Genomic DNA, 21,402 nt, shown 5'->3' with positions numbered 1-21,402 from the left:
GGGAAGGCCATACATATGGGGGATTTTGGAGTGGTGAGGAGTTAATTTAGATCTAAATTTATTTGAAAAAAATTCTTTGTGTTTTCTTAAGGTGTTTCCTACTTTGTGTTCAAATGAATCAGTCGGTCTTTATTTAAAACTGTATATTTGCCAGTATTTAAAGTTTCCGCAAACGCTACTGAGTCAAGTACAACAGTAACGTTGCCTTTATCGGCTAGTAAGATTTTGACAGATTTTGCCTACTTTCCAAACAGTAAAAACGAATCCACCAATAAGATAATGAAGTTCTTAAAAGGACAAAATAAATAGCGTTTCGAGAAGGGGACATTCTGTGTAGAAGTGATGAGGGTAAGTCAGTGCTACTTACCCTTAGTTGATTGTGCCACAGCAAATAAACTTGAGAAGGAGGGTCCATGGATCAGCTACAAGTTTGGTAAAATCTAGCTAAGATTGATAAAAAACACTAGGGGAACACTGAGGAATCCTCAGGTAAAGAAAACCAAAGAAAAGAACACCGTTGAAGAGATGGAAATGGAAATCACAAAAGTATCAGAGGAATCTGCAAATACTTTAACAGAGAGGTCTACTCCTGAGGACAGTGCGGCAGTGCAAATAAATTCCAACTTGCTTCCTCTTCCTGAAGACCAAGGACTTTCCTTCCATTCTGAAAGAGCCATCGGTTTCAACCAGAGGGAGAAAAGGGAGCACCATCCCAAAAATACTCCAAGAAGGTGGACCACGTAGGTTAGGTGGGAAAAAGGCCTAAATGTACACCACATTCAGATAAAACTACACTTTGCCAAGGGCGCAACCAACATCTTGAGTAGGAGGGTTATCACAACAGGCCTGGAAATCGCTCTAATCCAGGAACCTTGGATCAACAGAGGTTACATCAGAGGACTAACAACTCAGGTAGGTAATCTCATATATGATCAATCAATTGAAAACACAAGAGTGTATGTGCTACTTCAAAACATAACTGCTTTTCCTGTATCAGATCTAATCAGCAAATACCTTGTGGCAGTGGCAGTGAATGTAGCCTCACAAAAGGGGATAAAGAGATAATTATTACCTCAGCTTAATTCCCAAACCCTTTGACAAACTGCCCACCAGTGGAAATACAAAGGCTGCTGCTGTACTGTGGGAAAATAGGTGTAGCCCTCATTCTCGCCTGTGACTGCAACGTGCACCACACCTACTGGGGCAGCACCAATATTAACCCAAGAGGTGAGGAGCTTCTGCAGTTTTTGTTTAGTAATGATCTTGTTCTAGAAAATAGGGGGTATAGTTCCCTTTTCTATCTAGAGTAAGAAAAGAAGCTCTCGATATAACCTTATCTAAAGGACTCAAAAACATTAATAAAGTAAGGTGGCACGTTTCACAGAAGGCCTCACTTTTGGATCACTACCCCATTAGGTTCGACATAGAGGCGGCAGTTGAGGTGAATGTGATCCACAGGGTTCCAAATTCCACCAACTGGAGGGGTTACAGAGTGTCCCTAGACGAAGACCTAGAGGAAGTAGAACCCTGTCAGAAAAATGAATTTGAACTAGAAAGTTCGCCTCAATTAGTAGAGTAAGCCATTATAAAGGCCTATGAAAAAACTGCCCATTCAGACAAAACAGGCTAAAGAAAGATGTGCTTTGATGGACTACGAGGTTTTTTTCCTCCGAGGGAAAGAGATGATTGTCCCCACATTTAATCCTAAAAGGACCTTTGCACCTCCCTTACTTATGTTTGTGTCCTCAGAATCTGAGACTTTTGATCAGGTTTGAGGGCTCCTGTTCTCTGATGTCCTTCGGGCTGAGGAGATATGCCCCTAGGCAACTTTTCCCTATTGTAGATATGACAGGACAGTTTAGCCATATGTGCTCGGCTGATTCCTCCGCTTCTCCACAGAGTCTGCATTCATCAGTTTGGCAAAAATTGGCGGTTTTAACTTCTTGAGCACTACTACGAAACAAAACAAGAATGACGGAACTCCAATATTTATAAACAAAAGACTATCAACTACTTTTAGACAGATAACCTTGAGAGATGTGCACGGTATTGCTGTGGACGTTACATTCAGCAACAAACAGTTCAATCTCCTAGCATTATATAAGACTTTTGACATTAATATTGCATAATTTTTAACGGACTTACAAAAATATTATTCCAACATACCTAAAACTGTAATGTGTATTTTTATTGGAGATATAAATATTGACTTAAAAAGAATGACTTCATAACTCACAGCTAATTAAACATTCTAATCGGTCCAGGACAAGTACAGAGTATAGACAAACCAACATGAGTGACAGATCACAGCACATCTTATCTGGATCACATTTATTTGTCAGATGCCATGTTATGAACAACGTCAAGTCAGAAGTGTTCCAGCAAGTATTACTGACCACTACAGTACTGCTTTAACTATTACTGCCACTGTCACTGATAAGGCCGCCGCTCTTCCCAATTGCGTTAATCGTACGCTACTCACCGACAATCTTATTCACTCAGACTGGAGTTCGGTCTTAGGTTGTGTCGATATAAATTCTCGTGCACGAACAATCTTTTGCTTATCCAAATCAGTAAAAAAGCAACCTCTTAATGTAAAGTTAAGAAATCACTACCGAAAATACAGATTAACATTGAACAAAACCTTGAAAAATGTAAAAGACAATATTACAGAACAATGAGTGAAATTAGCAAATTATATGGTAAGGTAATAATGGTAATAATGATCCTTTTCCTATTGATAAATATTTTCCGGAGATTCCTTCCACCCATGATTTGTGTAAACGGGCGGCTAACAAATTTAATACTTTTTTGACGCAGTAGGCCACAATTTGGCGAGTGCTATTGACACTGGTTTGCAACTCGGACTTAAGACTTACCACTGACTTCGTCTTTCACACCTTTTATTCACTTAACAAATCTCTTAAAAGAGATTTTAAAAAATTGCCAAAGTATTTCCTCTGTAAAAGGCAACAATCACAAAGACAAATAATTACCATCATATATCTCTTTATAAGTTTATTCTCTAAAGTGCTGGAGAGAATAATTAAAGACCAACTTGTACAATATATTCAGGATAACAATATTTGATGTGAGTGTCAGTATGGTTTCAATGGGACAAAAATATTTCAGATGCCTTATTTGAAGTTAATAAAGAATGACTGTACTATGCTAATTTTCTTGGATTAAAAAAAAGCTTTTGATTCTGTCCACAAAGATAAATTAATAGTTAAGTTGTAGGCGATAGGGGTGCGTGGCAGGGCCCTCTCATGGTTTCAAAGTTATCTGAATAATAGGCAACAGTATGTGACCATATGTGGAGCAGAGACGAAACCCTTCCAGTTAATTACAGCATATACAATAACAACCTTTCTAAATTGAACTTAATGAGTAAAATTTTCTTATTTGCAGATGACACTCTTGTTTGTTCAAAAACATAGGAAGAAACTCAAATAAATCTCCGAAAGATCTCCATATCCTAAAGAAATTGTTTCATCCAAACTTTTTTTCTTTAAATATTCTGAAAACTAAATTTATGCCAGTCTCGCTGTCTAAAAAATCAGATTACTTCCTCCAAGATCTTGTTATCCACAAGATCAATTGTGGTAATAAATCTTAACACTATATGTGGATGTAATCTACAGAAAATGTGAGTAATAATTACAAACATCTAGGTGTCACATTTGACCACCGATTAAAATGGACAGAGCACACAGAATTACTAAAAAAGAACCTCCATAAATATATATTTGCATTTAGTCAGCCGAGTGACGTTTTAGGCAGGCGAGAAGACAGATTGGCGTACTACGTGTATGTCCAATCGCTGCTCTCTTTTGGAATAATCGCTTGGAGTGGTGCTTACAAGACAATACTAAAACCACTCAATGTTTTTAAAAAAACTATATTAAAAATCAGATTTTAAAAGCCCTGGCGATTTCCAGCTGACACTCTATACAGAAAAACTTAAATATTTACCAAAAGACAACTTTATATCAAGAATCTCCTATTTCGTATTTAAAAAATTCCCATAACCTCTTTTTTCCAGTTACACATTTACATAATACCCGCTATTCCAATAGTACTGGAATTCAATCTCTCAGAGTGAATAAATCGTTCTTGACTACTAATTGCTACATCTCACAAATTTTATATTGAAATATTTTTTTTAAATTTAAACAATACTAATTTTTTTCTGCGCCTTTAATTTTTATGAAAAAACAAAACGCATAAATAACATAATTTTTAACTTAACTGTATCGAAGGCCGAGTCACTTATAGAGACCAACTATGGACAATTTTGACCGTTACATCTTCCCCCCTCACCTCCCCCCCCACCTCAGGCCACATTGCCCAGTCTATGCACAGACCGAATTGCCTATGTAAACCCATTTCCTTAGAGCAACCTTTCACTTAGGCAGATAAGATAATAATTTATTATAAGAAACATGATTAGTTTTATTTTATTTGTTCCTTTAGTATAATAATAATTGTAATTTGAATAATTTTTGTTCATATGCGTATTGTAAATTCTAGTTGGAAATAAACTAATTAATTAATTCAGAGGCTGCCAGGCTTCATAAAACTCTCCAAATTGATCACTAACTTACTAGGGTCCTTAGTAATGGTTAATGGAGACCTTACGGTGAACAAGAAGGAGACTCTAGAACTTTTGTTGGAGACGCACTTTCTGAATGGTCTCTTGACTCGAAATGAGGTTTTTTATTCTCTAGCTGGGGAGAGAACTGGTCGGGGTTGCTAAATCCTGACAATAGTCAAAAAGAATCTTTACATCTGATAAGATTAAATGGGCAATGAGATCTTTCAAGCCATTTAAATCTCATTGGGGGGATGGAGTTTTCCGGCCCTCTTCCATGAAGGGTTGGATAGTTTACAACTCACTTTAATTATTCTGTTAAGAAGCAGCTATGACCTAGGATTTATTCCAAAGAACCACAGGACCGCACTTGTGGTGTTTGTACGGAAAAAGGTCAGGGATCTGTCTCAACCCAACTCGTACAGACCTCATTCATTGTAAAAACTTTGGAAAAAACAATTAATAGACATATAAGGGACAAAACCTTATAGGTTCACCTACTCAGTCTATATCAACGTTCATACCTAGAAGGTAAGTCAAATATCACTGCTCTCCACAGCTTGCTGAAATCGGTGGAGGTCACTTTCAAGGAAAAGTAAACCCTAGTCAGCATCTTCATGGATATTGAAGCAGCTTTTGACCGAGTAGCAAATCAATCCATGGAAGCAGCTGTGGAATGGGTTGGAGTTTCCCCAGATGCTGTTAAGTTGATAGTAGTGCTCCTGAAAAGTAGACAAGTAACAGGTAAGTTTGGGAATGAATTGGTCACTATCATGGCCCGAAAAGACTGCCCCCAAGGAGGGGTTCTGTCTCTCCTCCTGTGGGTGATGGTGGTCAACGACCTTCTAATTAAAGCAGAAAAGAAGGGCATAAGTCTACAATTCTATGCTGACGACCTGGTACTTATGGTCAGAAGAAAAAAACAAAAGGCACACTGGAACGCCTCACTCAAGAAGCAATACATTTTATAAGAAACTGGTGTCATGGAGAAGGTCTAAGAATTAATTCCTCAAAAACAAGTATGATTATCTTTACCAATAAAAGAAAGTTCCAGCTAGTACAACCCATTCTGGAAGGTATCAGGATAAAACACTCTGACAGTTAAGTATCTGGGCATAGTGCTGGATGGGAGGCTGACTTGGAACCCACATATCGAGAACACAATATCTAAAGCAACAAAGGCCCTTGAGGCCTGTAAGAAACTCTTTGGAATGAAATAGGGATTCAAACCCAATATGATTTACTAGATCTATGAAACCATTATAAAACCAATGGACACATAAGCAGCATTAGTGTGGTTGCAGAAAGTAGAACAAAAAACAGCTGCCAAAGGGCTACAGAGTCTTCAAAGGCTAGCTTGCATAAGCAATGAGCTCCTGTCCAACTCTGGAACTTGAAACAGTTCTGGGATACACTCCTCTGGGGCAGGAAGTGATGAAGGCAGCTGCATTAAGCGCTATGAAGCTTTTGGGTACAAAGGTGATGAGTCTAGATCTTTAGAAGGCCATATGAAAATAAACGAATTTCCTGAGGCTGAAATATTAACCAACTTTTTAGAAGGAATGGTTAAGAAATACTCCTTTGAAAAACCATAAACAGACTCTATTGAAGATAAGGAAAATGGAGTAAAAAGGAGGCCTACCCTGTTAAAAGAGTCCAAAAGTTCTATAAAGATGGTTCTACTCTAGGGCAGAATTCGGTATATACGGACCAGGAGTTAACATATATTATGTGCCTCTGGGGAAACATGCCATGGTCTTCCAAGTCATGGCAATAGAATCATGCCTCCGAAGACAATGAGGCAAAAAGGAGCTGAATACGAGACAGCCATGCTGCACTAAAGGCACTTGATGTCTTTTCGTTTCACTCGAAAGCAGTTTGGGAATACAAGAATGCTCTGGTAGAACTGGCGAAGAAGAACAGAGTAACATTCACTTGGGTGCCGGGTCAAAAAGGGATTCATTGTAATGAAAAGTAGATACCCTTGCCAAAATAGGAACAGAGTCTATTATGGTAGGACCAGACTGTGGAGTAGCTTACTCCTACAGCAAAGCTCTTGTATGACATTGGGAAAAGAGTATTAGATCCTTTTACTGGAGTAGGGCCTCAGGATTAATACAATCAAAAATGTTTATTTTTTTCTTTTGCTTAAGGGTGGGCATCTCTCCTAGATCAAAGTAAGGAGGATTTAAGAATGATAGTAGGGATGTTGACAGGACATGGCCCCCTTAGAAAACACCTTATCAAGGTGGGTCTTAGTCAGACTGCAGACTCAGCAGAGAAGCAGAAGAATCAGAGAAACACATATGCCTAAGTTGTCCTGCCATACCTACAACAAGGAAAAGATTCCTATTGCCATATCTTCTCGGCCTTGAGGCTTTAAATTTGATTGGCTTCTGTAAAAGTCTCAGATTCTGAACGATGCAACAAGAAAATCACAACACCCAAGTCGTATACATACACTTGGCCTGAGGAGACGTGAGCACAGCCATAAAATGAGTTGGACAACTTTTAGTATTTTAGGAATTTGACTAATTTCAGAAAATCTGGTTTAGAAATAGTGCAAGATGGCCATTTAAACATTTCAATTGATCACACTATTTTAACGTTATACGTAATGTCGAGGGACCACAAGAAAATTTGTAAAATTATTAAGGATTTAGAATTTAATACATTAGAGTTATCTAAGTTCTATTGTAATAAGTTAATAAAATAAAAAGAGATGTTTGTTCTTAACTTAGTAATAACATTGAATAATAAAATGTTATTTGTATTCAATATACAATATTCTTTTAATTCATTATAAAAAATGTTTGAAAAATAAGTCACTAATCAATATCATACAACTTGTTCGCGAGATGGTAGTCTAGCCACCGCCGTACTGTCAATATTCAGAGCGTGAAGCTACTAAGAGTGGAACTAACCAATGTCACCATTGTTACATAGTGGATTTAACATTGGACTAACCAATGAGTGCCCAAGAGCAACTCACGGTCACGTTAATCACACCACATTAATCACTTTTATGATAAATTTGCCCATATGTCCAAATTAAATTCAAAGTTTCATAAGTTGTAAAAGATAAAAGTAATAAAATAGCTCCCAAGTTAAAAGTTATTTAAACATTTTTTTCTTTAAAAGTATTGTAGAGGAAAAGTTAATTTTTAGATTTTCCCCGTTCTTCAGCAGAATTCCAGATTTATTCCTGTCAAGGTGGCTACCTTGCAATTTAAAAAATATGCTCATAATTCCCCTGCATTTCAAAATGAAATTGCATGCAAAGCCACAATTAACTGCTTATATAAATAATTTCAGTTTTGTTATATCAATAAACAGATACAGCAAACAGAAAACAATATTTATTCTAGGATGAAACTGAACAGTATACATTATAAGAAGCTGACTGACGAGACACTAGTTTAGATAGGACTGTTTTCAAAGCCTCTGGTATTGAAATCTTGAGGTCTCATGATTGGTGCCATAGGGTATCCAACCTCTCCGGGGACACAAGTGGTACGACTGGCAGTAATACGCCATCCACTTGCTCTGGTCCAGTCCTACAACAAATAATAATATGTATTTACCAAGAACATAGAATACATATTTTAGGTTGTTGACAATTGAATGCATATTAAGAACAATATAAACATGAAACTAAAACATTAAAAATAATATCTTAAAATTAAATGTTAGAAATACACATGAATGTGTACAAACGTTTTTATGTCACTTTCTTTCATACATTATAAATTATTGTATCGTAAGAACTTTGTACTAGTAATTTCTTCTTGTATAAGTGACGCTAAATATTCATATTTTAATAACTCGGGAAGATTATTAAATAAAATTACTTTCTCATAAAACAAACATGTGGAAGGAACCTAATCTTTTTCAGCAAGGTTCATAATTACTGTGCTCTTAAAATTGCTTCTAAAAGTGCTCTATAATAAAAATTGTTCTAAAGAGTTGATTCTTTTTTTAAATTGTATAAAACATATATGAACATGCAAACCTTGATATGTCACAGTCTTTAAAATATTGTTCACACGATTCAGATGTCTTAAATTTTAATATTGTTTTGACAGCTCATTTTGTTGTATGAATACAAACGTTATCTTTTTTTCTTTGAACTATCCATAATGAGAGTCCATAGATAAGATGAGGATGTATTAGTCAAAATACACAGTTAGAAATGTATGCTTCTCAAAATGATATTACAGTGATTTTTAGGCTACATTTTTTAACACTTCGTGTGCTGGTCCTGAATTACATACCCTTTTATAGAATGCTCAGCTCTTTTTGGTGATTTCCAAAAAATCATAAGAAACTATAAAACATATAACAAAATGCTAATATAGATGTATATCTCATTTAAATGTATGTAATACACAAGTATTTTGAAAATAATTATATTCTGTTGAAATATAAATCATTACAAAAGTGTTTAGAAGACTTAAAGAATAAAGTTTACTCATGTTGTATTGCAATCTAAACTAAACATATTTACATTCATTTTAAAATTTCTGATTTAAACACAGAAACTGTTCACTAATGATTAGTACATATGTCCTATTCTTAGTTTTTTTTTTATATAGAACACTTTATACATGTTTTTGCAAAACAGTAAGTTTCTGTTTTGTCAATAAGCTGATTCCAATACAAAATGTGCATTCTAGAGGTGAACTGTGTTACTGGCATCCCAGAGTAAGCACAACTCGTAAAAATATGGATTATGCAATATAATACAGTTTAAAATATCAAACACAGGTGCCACAGTGTTAAAAAAATCTAATACAATTATTAAATTTAACCACTTGAAACCTTTTGCGAATTCTGTCAAAAATTTCCGATTCACTAATATACTGTAATACTGTTATTTAACCCTTACACCGAGTGCAGCCGTGACGGTTTCTTGTTTCCAGCTATAATTGCAGGAAATGCCACGGTATACCATGGCTAGCAAATTCCGTCGCTAATGGTATATGCAAGAAATGCGGTGACGACACCGCTACCAGCTACCACCTATTTTAAGCTCTCTGATTTATATCGGTGTTTTAAAATGTGTCGACATAACATCAAATATATATATATAAACGTGTATATATATATGTGTGTCGATCTTAACACTCCATCTGTTACAGGACTAGTGACTAGTCGCTAAAAAATGTTTTTCCAATGAACAACTACTCAATAGTCGATTTTGGAGTCATATATTTAATCAAACTTTTTCTATCAAAAATAAAACTTAAGTAGACCAAATATTATACCAAATTAATCGTGATGTTTCACAAATTAATTTGATAAATAGTCTATTGAATAGTAATGCATGATAAGTATGCACCGAAATTGTAAAGTTGCAATACAAATGGTGTTTGCCGCGTTTGGTCACACACTTAAAGAAAATGCGAAAAACCGGACTTTTTCCCTATCCTTCTGCCATGGAAGATTTGGTTTAGGAATGAGTTTGGCTACAACACTGCGTTCAGAATTTCTTTCTCAACAAGATTATCTGCTTCAAACATCTTCTGTTCATTGATAAATGTTGCGACCTTCGACACAACCATTGTTTGCGAAATTTCTGTAATGTTTGACGACTCATTTTACTAGTCGTTAGTACTTTGTTATTTCTTGTAATATTATTAGAGTTGTGCTAGTATCAAACGACATCAAAATTTTTGTTATAAAATTTGCCATCAAGTGGTATAGATATCCTCAAGGAATAAGTAAATTATAAGTGTTGATTTTGTGATCAAACTTTATACTTTCAAGAGGGCTATAGCCGCCATATTGATGCACCGGCATTACTCATTAAGTATTTTAAACTTTTATTTGTAAATTCTAAAACTTGTCTGTGCAAACTACACAGTAAACAATGGTTTATTTGTGATTTATTTATTGTACAATAGTTTAGTGACATTCACAGTTCGATAGGCTAAATTGTGATATAAAAATTGTTCGTTATACCTAGGCCTATGCCTAGATTACAAACACTATGACCTAACAACTTTTATAATAAACATATGGAAAATATCTAAAAATGTTAGAACGTAAATGTAGTTTTTTGTAAAAACCCATTTTACTAATTACCAAAAACAATTTACAAATTTTGGAGAAAGTGGAATTTTTTAATGTTTTGCATAAAAAACCCTAGTTGACATTTTGTATGTTTTGAAAAGTAATAAAAAATTATTTCTATTTTTTATAAAGCTTTACTTTTAGATATTTTTGTTTTACTTTTCGTTTTTTTCACTTATAATGTAAAACAAAAACCTAAATTTAAATTTAAAAAATAATCCAACTGCATAAAAATGTTCCTTGTTTTGTACTGAAACATAAAATATGAAATAGTGTATAATTTACTTCAATAAAACACATTCTGCATAGGTTTAAATAAAGGTGTACACAACTAGCAAAATAGTGCCTGCCATTATACCTGTAGGAATTTCAACTGCCAGATCCAGGGTTAATTTAGTTTCACTGATCATGTTGTGTAAAATATAATGCTTTGAATTAATCAACTCAAGATTCAAGGAACTGTCAAATTAATTCTTGATTTCATAAGTTCATAGTTACATTGTTTTTGAAATTTTCCTGGTTTTATAGAGACTCCCAGATTATTCCCAGTTGGGAGACCAACCTGCATTAACATTTAAATTGTTATTTTTTTATTTTGCTAATAGTTTTTCTTTTTTGGCCAATTTAACGGATCGTTTTCATCTGATAAAGTGTTATCCTGTTACTTTTCTCGATTTGCAGCAGATATGGCTTAGGTCAAAAATCATAAGCAAATAGATAAATATATACTCTCTTTTTATATATTAATGATCATCATTATTATAATTTAAAACAGAATAGGGCCTCTATTTCTCACTTGTAATTCCCAAATATTTGTTTTAGATTTTCCTTAACAAAGGCAATCTGATATTTCATTTAAAAAACTAGTTATGTGATGCAAGATTCAAATATTTACCATTTAAAGGCCACATTCTCCTAATGTGTATGTGATTCGTTGTATAATTTACACTATTTTATAATCTGCCAAATCAAATATTTTGATAAAATAAAACAAAGATTTAAAAAATGTACAAATACAGCCTTTAGTATGTGACAGTGAAAATATTCAACAACATTTCCAAAAGTATGATAAGCTTAACAAAGAGAACTGTTGAATCAATCAAAAAGAATTCTCTTAAATAAAACACACTGTGCTATATGAGTTTTTGGCTGATGATTGGAGATCAACATTTAATTAATATTATAGTGTTTATATCAATGGTGGTTACAATTAATTGTAAATTAATATATTTTATTACAGGAATAAGTTATATATACGTATAATTAATGTTAATAGGATGTTTGTTACATATTTTTTATCTACTAGTCAAATACAGTTTTGTTATTGTATTTCTTCTTAATATTTCACATACATGTTAAACATATTTAAAGTAGTCTAATGCATGAAGTATGTACATGTTATGTTGCAATAATGGTAATAACAAGTTTATGTTACATATATAGATAGAAGACTAAATATGTAATTAGCGACAAATTTCATTTACATTGAAAAGGATTTGTTAGTACATATTTTTACTTATTGTATTTTATATTTATTTAATGTACTGCCAATGGAGTGTATTATATATTTTAAATGCATATAAACGTGTTGACAATGTACCTGCATTTGTATTCTGAATATTATATATGCATAACGTACAATAGATATATGATTGCTTGACTGATTTTTCACATCACATCAGATCTAATCAACTCTTCGAATACTTTAGGTTGCATATAAGATTCTGTTGAATCGGCTTTCAGGAGCAAAAGAGTTAATCATGGAAAAAATTACATTAATTTATAATTTATTCAATAAATAAACAACAGGGAACTCACATTTTTGTTATACTTGACATAGTAGATAATAGCGTAGACACTAAACCAAGCGATTACAGCTTTTCCAGCAAGCAAACGTAGTGGTCCAGTGAAACTCCCCTGAAACAACAGGAAACTTACGTGGTAAATAACAGTGTAGCAACTAAACCAACTGATTAAAACTTTTCCAGCAAGCAAACGTAGTGGTCCAGTGAAACTCTTCTGAAACAACAGGAAATTTACATTTCAACTAACACCTAATGTTTCATGTTTAATTTTGTATTCATACATATTAATCGATTTAATGAATTAACGGGATTAGATGTGATAACAAAAACACTGAATATAAAATGAGGAGGTGTTACAACTGTAGAATTCTGGGAGATAGCTATGTTAGTTAACTGTACCAATTACTTCATACAAAGATAAATTAAACCACTTAAGATTGATGAGGGATATTATAGTATAAGTAGGGGAGAGTACTATATTACATTCCCACAGATGAATTAAAAAAAAAAAAAAAAAAAAAAAAAAAAAAAAAAAAAATGGTTCAACATTCTATAACAAACTCTTAAAGAATAATACTGAAGTTGCTCTCAATGGAAATTTAAGAAAAACTGTACATTTTGGTCAACAATCTCTGTAACATTGTTAATAAAACATTTTAGCATACATATGTAACATTTTATAACTTACACGTTTTAATCAGAAATTTTATTTACAAGAAGTACTGTTATGGTATTATTCTTGAATATTGTTGAGATAGTTTGAATTGAATTTAAACTTGGTCTTGTCCAATTGAGATTACTAGTCAGGAAACCATCGAAAAAGCTCTTGATATGGTAATGAACGATTGCAGAAAATGTTTTAACTAACTGATAATTTAAGTATCTCAATGAGTAAATTCATCCTCTATATAACAATTTTCATAAATTGTTAAAATTAGAAAAAATTACTAAAAATAAACATTTTAATACAGAATTATGCAATGTTTAAACACAACTTTAGGTGCTAATTCATTATCATTGAAGAAACAACAAAACAATAGAAAAAGGCTGGTGGGCGCCACAAAAAGAATTGTCACATGCTGTAATTTCAGCCCTGGAAATGGTGTCATTAATTCCAGTCAACAAGGGTTTCTGGACATGATCAATGAACTTATTGCCACATTTTTGGTAGTGAATGTGTTTACATACTGTATGTATATTTGACACGGAATGGAACTAGTTAATTCAAAGCAAGACTAACATGAACTGCCCCAAATCCAAAACAGGAAGAGAATGGAATATTAACCATTAGAATCCTGTGCAATTGTTATTTCTGATTCCTAAGCATCTACAAGACTCAAGTTTGTTGTTAGTATTTTGTACTGCAAATGATTTGTCAAGATGATGCTTGAAGATGAGGTATATATTGGATTTACCAACCTATTCTTATGTCTCCGATTTCAAACACTTCTTTTAACACATTCACTGTGGATGATGCACTTGTGCATCATCTGCATATTTTGGTGTATACAAGTGATGCACAAGTGCACCATGCTACATAAAGTCCTTCCCATCTCCTACCCCAACTGAACCTTCAGTATTCCCCTATTATTTGATTCAGAGAGTATAATTAGACGTTATAATTATTGTGTGAATTTCCAGTTTTTTTTCTACTTTACCTATATTATACTATATTTGTTTATAATGGATGACCCAGGTGAAGGTATGTCAAGATATTTAACAGTCAGTGAAATTGATAGAATAATCGATTCCTATTCAGAACATGAGGCAGAGAGTGGTGAGTTGTATAATCATAACAGTGATAACAATAATATTTCAGGTAGGGATACTCTGGATGAAAGTTATCAAGTAGAGTTTATATCAAACAATTTAAACAGCTGAGATGTTGGCTGACACACCCCGATCAGAAGAAATATGGTATAATTCTGCAGATTTATGCTTACTTATTTGATTACACAAGGATTATGTGTTCCTATATCAAGATAAAATGAGCCAAATTGATTATTTTAATTTGTTTAGTACACAATGTTTTCTTGGAGGGAATTGATGATATACATGTGTATTTTTTGTCGAAAATAAAACTCATGATACTGACAAACTAATGAAAATTAGGCCCATTATCAATTATTTTAACAAAAAAATGGTAGCCTATGTGTTTATAATCCAGGCAAAGAATTGTCACTTAACGAATCAATGATGTGGCGAGAACGTCTTATATTTAGGCTAAGCAATATTTTTTTAAAAAGCACCATAAATATGGTATTAAGTTACACATTTGCTGAGTCCCAAAGCTAAAATTTTGCATATATGCTGTAGCAAATGATATTTTTATCAGATGGGAGGCCCAAAGCCAAAGTGCTTAGGCTTTATGTATCAGGAAGATCAGATAGAGGACATTCCTTATATGAATAACTCTCTAAATAGTGTTGAACTATCAAAAAAATATTTAGATGCGAAACTCTACTAAAAAGGAACTTTGAAAGCTGATCTGAAAGGAAATCCATAAATAACAAAAAACATCTCCACAATGTTAGGCAACAAGACTTGGTACGAGTTCAGCCAACAAGAGTTAAGCATCTCCCACCAAATCATCTTTGGGAAAAAACACAATGAAGACGTTACAATAAGTTACAAAAAAAGAAAAAAGAAGGACACAATATATCAGTGGGAGGCATGTGCTGCAATGGAAAGGCAATAACCAACTTATAAATCACCCACTAACATCAAAATATCAGTTTCCTAATTTCAAAACATCAAAGATCACATGATGAACTTATACTCTTACCCTAAACAAATACAATCAATTAAAAAAATTTATTTTCTTATATTTTAACTGTTTACATAATTCATATCCAAACACATACATAATTTTCCAAACTAAATAACGGTATGAGAGTTAACACGCGGTAGTTGAGTACAGGATACATTTGTTATCCACAAGGCAGTAAAGGCACTACTACAAGGAATGGTTGTTATGCTGTATTTAGCTTTTCTGACTACAGAAAATTCACATAATCTATAGAGTGAAGATAACATTGAAAAACAGATATCAAGAAACACAATATGACTTTTCCTTTTCTAACACTAAACACCACAGTTATTTGTGATTTCCACCCCATAAAATCATAACAAGTTTTATTCTGGAGAATGACGACAATATGTTATTAATGTTGAAATTATGATTGGCCATTAATCTCACTGATATCTCAGGACGTTGTCTGCTATGGTGAAAATGTAAAGCCTCCCAAAGTGACTTAGAAATCTGGCATACAGCCACCACGACAATCAAATCATCAAACCTACTTAGAAATACCAAAACTAATGAATAAAAAAATCATTCTACCTATAGCTATTTACAATTCATTATTCCTAACCTGTTTTCTATTGGCATAGCCTATAGTGAAAGGCTTTAAATATGGTTTTATTTATTGTTGACACAGTCTATCAGGTTTCACAAGTTTGTAAATATTAGTTTTATTCATTGTTGACACTGCCTATCCAGATGGTCAGAGATGAAGGAGGTAGCCTATTCAAGGTATTCACTTGAATGGTTGGAAAAATATCTCAAAAAAACAAGCAAGACTATAGACTTGAAATTATGCATGAAGCTTCATTTCTAAATGAGAAACACTGAATTTCATTAAGGTGAATGTCATTCTATGGGATTTGGTTTGTAAGTGAATATTTTTACTTTGGTCTTATAGCTAATCATGATGGCAACGAGAAAATAGCGAAATAAATAAATTTGTAAACAAACTCAGTATACTCATATGAAATTTTAACATGTTAAAATTATGAACGTTGTTTTTATCCAAAGGATATTTCAATATTGCAATTTATTTAACTTATATGATTTCAACTTATTAGTAAACATCAAGAAGTAACTATTATTTTGACACTTGGAAAATGGCCATGAATATGAGGAAAATATAAAAGATATTTCTCACAAGTGACGAGATTTGTTTAAGTAGCTTCAACATGTGGGTTTGGCTCCCATTTGTGGAGAATTCTTTCCTCCATTTCACAAAAGCGGTTACTTATTGACATCAAACTGGGCAAGTTATAAATATTGTAAGGTTTCTTTGATATCTAAGTCTAGGCCATAGTTGGTTTTGTAATGTTATTGTAAAATTTGTGTATTGAAAATAGTAATGTACGAGATTCTTCGGGTAGAGTACGATAAGCGGACCCGGTTTTTTATATCGAAGAATGTAATCAATCGATACGGATTAATTATTTTGAACAGTTAACTTATCTATATCAATCCATATAATCTATATCAACAGCTGTAAACACTTTCAAATAATACTTGTAAGGTAATATTTCAATTTTACATAAGTAACATTTGATCATTAAAAATGGCCGTCAATTTTAGAAAAATACACAACATTGCTTTGAAAAATGATAAGACATATTTTACGTGGTTTCAACATGTTGGACTTGTACCGGAACACCCATTATTCGAAATTTGTGGAAAAGAAACAACTGTAACTGTGAGAGGAGCAAATATGGTTGTCTTCAGTTTTCCTCATTTTTGTTATAATAATTTGTTTAATCACTGTAAATATTAAATTCATATTTTAATATAAAACATATGATTGTTATTGAGGACTATACTTTTATATCAATTGATGGTTTAGGATTAGAGATACGAATATTAGGTATCGATGATTACATTCTTCGATATAAAAAACCGGGTCCGCTTATCGTACCCTACCCGATTCTTCTTGTTATGGTAATTTATTACCCTTATTGTGTACGATTTTTACAAACATCGAAGTTGGATAATATATCGAATTACTCGATAATAGCAATCGAATACTGAGTGTAGGCTCGTTTATTAAAGTCTCTCCTTTTTAAGCATTTCCTTTTGAAAAAAAAAAACAAATATTGTGAAGTGGCTAAAGTAAACAATTGTCAAAATATATACCATTGAAAGATCTTATCTAAGATAATTCCACAGAATTACCAGAGTTGGTTCCAAAGCTTTAAAAGCCATGTCAAGTGGTTTTCTATATAAACGCCTTATGGGGTTTCTGAGTTCTTTTTCGATTTCTGGAACATGGACTGGTTCATGTGGTGATAATATCTGATCCTTAATCCATTGAGCCCTCATTTTTCTTTCAGCTTCTGTCATACCAGATCCAGCCAACCTTGCCCTTTCTCGGTCAAGACGACCCTGTATTGGGAAGGGCTTCACACCCCCCGTGTGTGATGGTATTTCGATTACATTTTTCTCACTCATTTTTCTTCACTTGCTGTACAATCTAAACACAGAAATATTAAAAGTTTTAACAAACAAATCCAAGCTAAATTACTTTATAACCTTCACTGCACCCCACAAAACTAATACTTGTTCACTAAACAACTGTTTTAGTCCAGTCTGTTCAGTTCTACTCAGTTTTTTTTTCCTTTTGTGTTTTGCACGTTAGCAAAATAGTCATTAGGATAATCCATGCAGCCTCATAGTCCGATAAAATTTACCGTAGTTTTCCTGTTAGTTACATTAAACATAAATATGAAAGGTTTATACTGAAAAAATTTGGTAAAACTTATTAGGGGGCATTTAAAAATACTTAAAACCCTTTTCCTTATATGTGCTCTATTGTTATTTACTTGAAAGTTAGGAATTCCGGAATCAATGTTAATATGGAAAAGGATATCTGGTGAGGATTAGGATTGCTTCTCACCAAGGATCCATCAAGTACTCCTATCCGGAACCATGAACCACGGATAAAGTACCTTTTCCAGGATACACGTATGTAACATGTACGCTAATAAATGTTAAGTAAGAAATAAGTGTTTTCCTTAAATAAACTTACTAATTGAAAGTAGAAGAATTATTTAATCCTAAGTCTGTCTTTGGATTTTAACCTCAAAAAAGTTTCTGATCGTTAATTCTGTACTTTTATCATAATTACTTTAAATATTTCGTTTCCTTTCGTAATCATATACAATACATTTAAAAGAAATGTGTTCTAACGTCTCATTATGACCTAAAGTGCATTAGATAGAAAGGTGAAAAATATTGGCTGACAGTAAATAGGTTGCTATTTATTTTGGCATATATACATCTTATCCTCAGTATGTTAATTATCTCAAATATTTTATGTTCAAAACTTTTTAAAACTTCAAAAATATTCATGTGGGTAAAACTTTTTACCCACATGAATATTTTTTTTAACTGAGTATAATTTTTTATACCTCCTTGCCTTATTCACACTTAGAAAGTACTCATTATACTGATCGCGAGAGAAAAGAAGAGACCTGGATTCTGGCCTATCTGAAATTTGCAGGCGCTACTACTAGTATGTTGCCGCGCCTTGTTTCGTAATTCCATTATTGTTTCACTGTTCCATTGCTATGATAAACAATTCGCAGGGTTGGCTGTGGGGCGAAGCGCCTGAAATTACCGCGCGGCAACACACTAGTACACAGCTGTGCGCCGGCACGGGCCAGGTCTCTTCTTTTCTCTCGCCATCAGTATTTGGAGTAGTATAAAATCTTTTGGGATGCCTTAAAGTCGTCTAATATCACGTGAAATTCAGTAAGGCGTCTACCATATATAATTGCCTGTTTTGTTAGTATGTCTAGAGTATCGTTCCCAGTTATGCCTATATATCCAGGTATCTGTTGAAAATTTTCAAATATATAGTTTAAAATAATACTATGATTAGTCAATCAAACTGTTTTCTATGGCTAATAAAGCTGCTTGATAATCTGTTATGTTGAAGTTATTATTAACATTAATATATGCTTTTCAGAATTATTACAATTAATGGTGCAGTATAGCTAGATATACCATTCAGAATACACGTACATTAGCAGGCTTTCTGCATTTCCGCGATTTCGCGGTTTAACTTGTTAGATCTATTATGAGCCATTGAAGTGTAAAATGAATAGATACAGGTTCTTTCTTCTGCATATGTTATATGCAAATGTATATAAAATCTGGAATGTGAATTATCAAATAAAGTCATACTTATAGTCTAAAATTATTGAAATTCAAATCAATATTAAACACACAAAATGGTAGGCAAATATTTTTGTATATATAGACTTATGCCTATTATTTTTGTATGTTTAATGTAATAGTTATACAAATATGACTTTATTTTATATATCATAATTCACATTTTTAAACTACTGTATATTGAACAATGTTTGCACAGCTATAATACTAGTTTCAACGTGTATTATTAACGAAGAAGTTCGTTCTTAGAAAGCCTATAAACACGTTTTATGTTCATAAACAATTTCAAGTTCATTACATTTACGCATTAATTTTACAAACAGGATCAGTTACAAATTTTAAATAACCACAATTGTTTACATAAATGAACACATCTTCATTTATTATAAAAACAGTCGCGGTTCGCGATTACTGCTAGCCTATCAGCTACCGCGATTTATTACCTGCTGAAATTATTTCTCATTTTAGCAATTTGGTATTAGGGTTCTCCAGAATAAACACAATTAATTGGTTTATAGCTTAATTACAACAAAATTATTGAATAATATTCTTAACAGCAGATTTTTAGGAGACTATAAATAATGAAATAATTGTTTATATAATACTAAATGTGAAATAAATTACGATAAGATTGTCATTACATCTTTTTAATTATATTTCATAACTAATCAATATTTTTTTCGTAAAATATAAAGATTTAAATAATTTGTATAATGATACCTATTATTATTAAATTATTGTACGATTTATACTATATCATTTTAATTATATATTATAACTAGAGGAATTCATATTATGTAAAATATAACAAATTAAATTATTTATATAATGAACAACTTCTTTTCCATTAATGGATTTGAACGGATTAAAACACAGTTCAACTAAACAACCGTAATGTCTTACTTACTACTTCCTTTCATTTGAACATTATTATACTTACTATAGCTTTCAAATGAAAGGAATACACCAATATATACCGCTGACCTTCCATAAAATGAACATACTCAAATGGCAACTTTCGCAGATGATACTGCAATTCTGTCAGTCCCTAAAGATTGTATTCGATCATCTCATTACTTACAACAGAGCTTACATGCAATATTAATACATGGTTTAAGACACGGAGAATCAAAATTAACGGATATAAATCAGTTCACATAACTTATTCAGAAAAATTAACAAATTCAGTCGCAATTATCTTTCAAGATTAGAAGTTAATCCAAACCACGTTGCGGTAAATCTATTTGATAATATTCTACAAATGTGTACATACTCCACCGATCTGCTATCCTAGAACTACCTTTAGGGTTCTTGAATTAATTGTGTTAGTGTTATAATATCTAACTTAATTTTAATTGTTAATGTTTTTCTGTATATTATATTTACTTATTGTTTTTCTCAGGTTGAACAGATTGAAAATAAATAAAATGGTGTTATTTAAAACAGTTAAACGTACCAGATATGTGAATCGCGTACCCGTCCAGGGACCACAAAATAACAAGACAATTGCATGCACCCATACATTACGAGATTTGAAGCCGGATCCGCCATCTTGGTTCTGTAAAGAAGCCCAATCAACTCAAAAGTTACACTGAAATCATAGTGCGCGTATTTCAATTACACTGTTAAAAAACGTACCATTAGTTACTGATTGTTTTGATTTTTCACTCAATGAAAGAGGATTATTTTAGGGCGATGACAGTATGTTATCAACTCTTATTAATTAAAAAAACATTTAAAGTGTAAAAACAACTATACGAATTTGTGTTTTCAATTAAATTTAGGATTGAAATAAGGACATAAAAAAGTTGTTCCGTGAGGTTTATTTTTTAATTAGCTCAATTACTTTGACTTTTATATTAGTTTGATGATACGGTTCTGTAAACGCTAAATCCCAGGCTGCTCCAAGCATTGTTGCCGCATTCCGGGTTGTAATCCCAATACAATGGTTACTA

General features: G+C 32.8%; 1 protein-coding gene across 1 annotated transcript; it reads right to left on the bottom strand.

Annotated features, from left to right (window-relative positions):
• Positions 1–7,938: 7,938 nt before the first annotated feature.
• Positions 7,939–17,881, bottom strand: LOC124354920. The gene is made up of 3 exons (XM_046805729.1): positions 17,444–17,881; positions 12,488–12,586; positions 7,939–8,151 (listed from the first exon to the last, which is right to left on the bottom strand). Exons 1-3 carry the CDS (start codon positions 17,717–17,719, stop codon positions 8,014–8,016), a joined length of 513 nt encoding a protein of 170 aa, XP_046661685.1. The 5' UTR covers positions 17,720–17,881; the 3' UTR covers positions 7,939–8,013.
• Between the last annotated feature and the right edge of the window lie 3,521 nt (positions 17,882–21,402).

This window comes from Homalodisca vitripennis, chromosome 2, assembly GCF_021130785.1.
Source record: "Homalodisca vitripennis isolate AUS2020 chromosome 2, UT_GWSS_2.1, whole genome shotgun sequence".
Taxonomy (NCBI): domain Eukaryota; kingdom Metazoa; phylum Arthropoda; class Insecta; order Hemiptera; family Cicadellidae; genus Homalodisca; species Homalodisca vitripennis.
The sequence above is the reverse complement of the archived record's forward strand: the minus strand, read 5'-3'. Positions and strand labels throughout refer to the sequence as shown.

What these genes read in the sequence shown, in the direction of transcription:
- LOC124354920 (XM_046805729.1), bottom strand. Translation starts at nt 17,719, where the DNA reads ATGAGTGAGAAAAATGTAATCGAAATACCATCACACACGGGGGGTGTG. An exon ending in AAGCTTTGGAACCAACTCTG is followed by an intron (nt 12,587 to 17,443) that starts GTAATTCTGTGG and finishes CTGTTGTTTCAG; the next exon opens with GGGAGTTTCACTGGACCACT. An exon ending in ATGTCAAGTATAACAAAAAT is followed by an intron (nt 8,152 to 12,487) that starts GTGAGTTCCCTG and finishes TATTTGTTGTAG; the next exon opens with GACTGGACCAGAGCAAGTGG.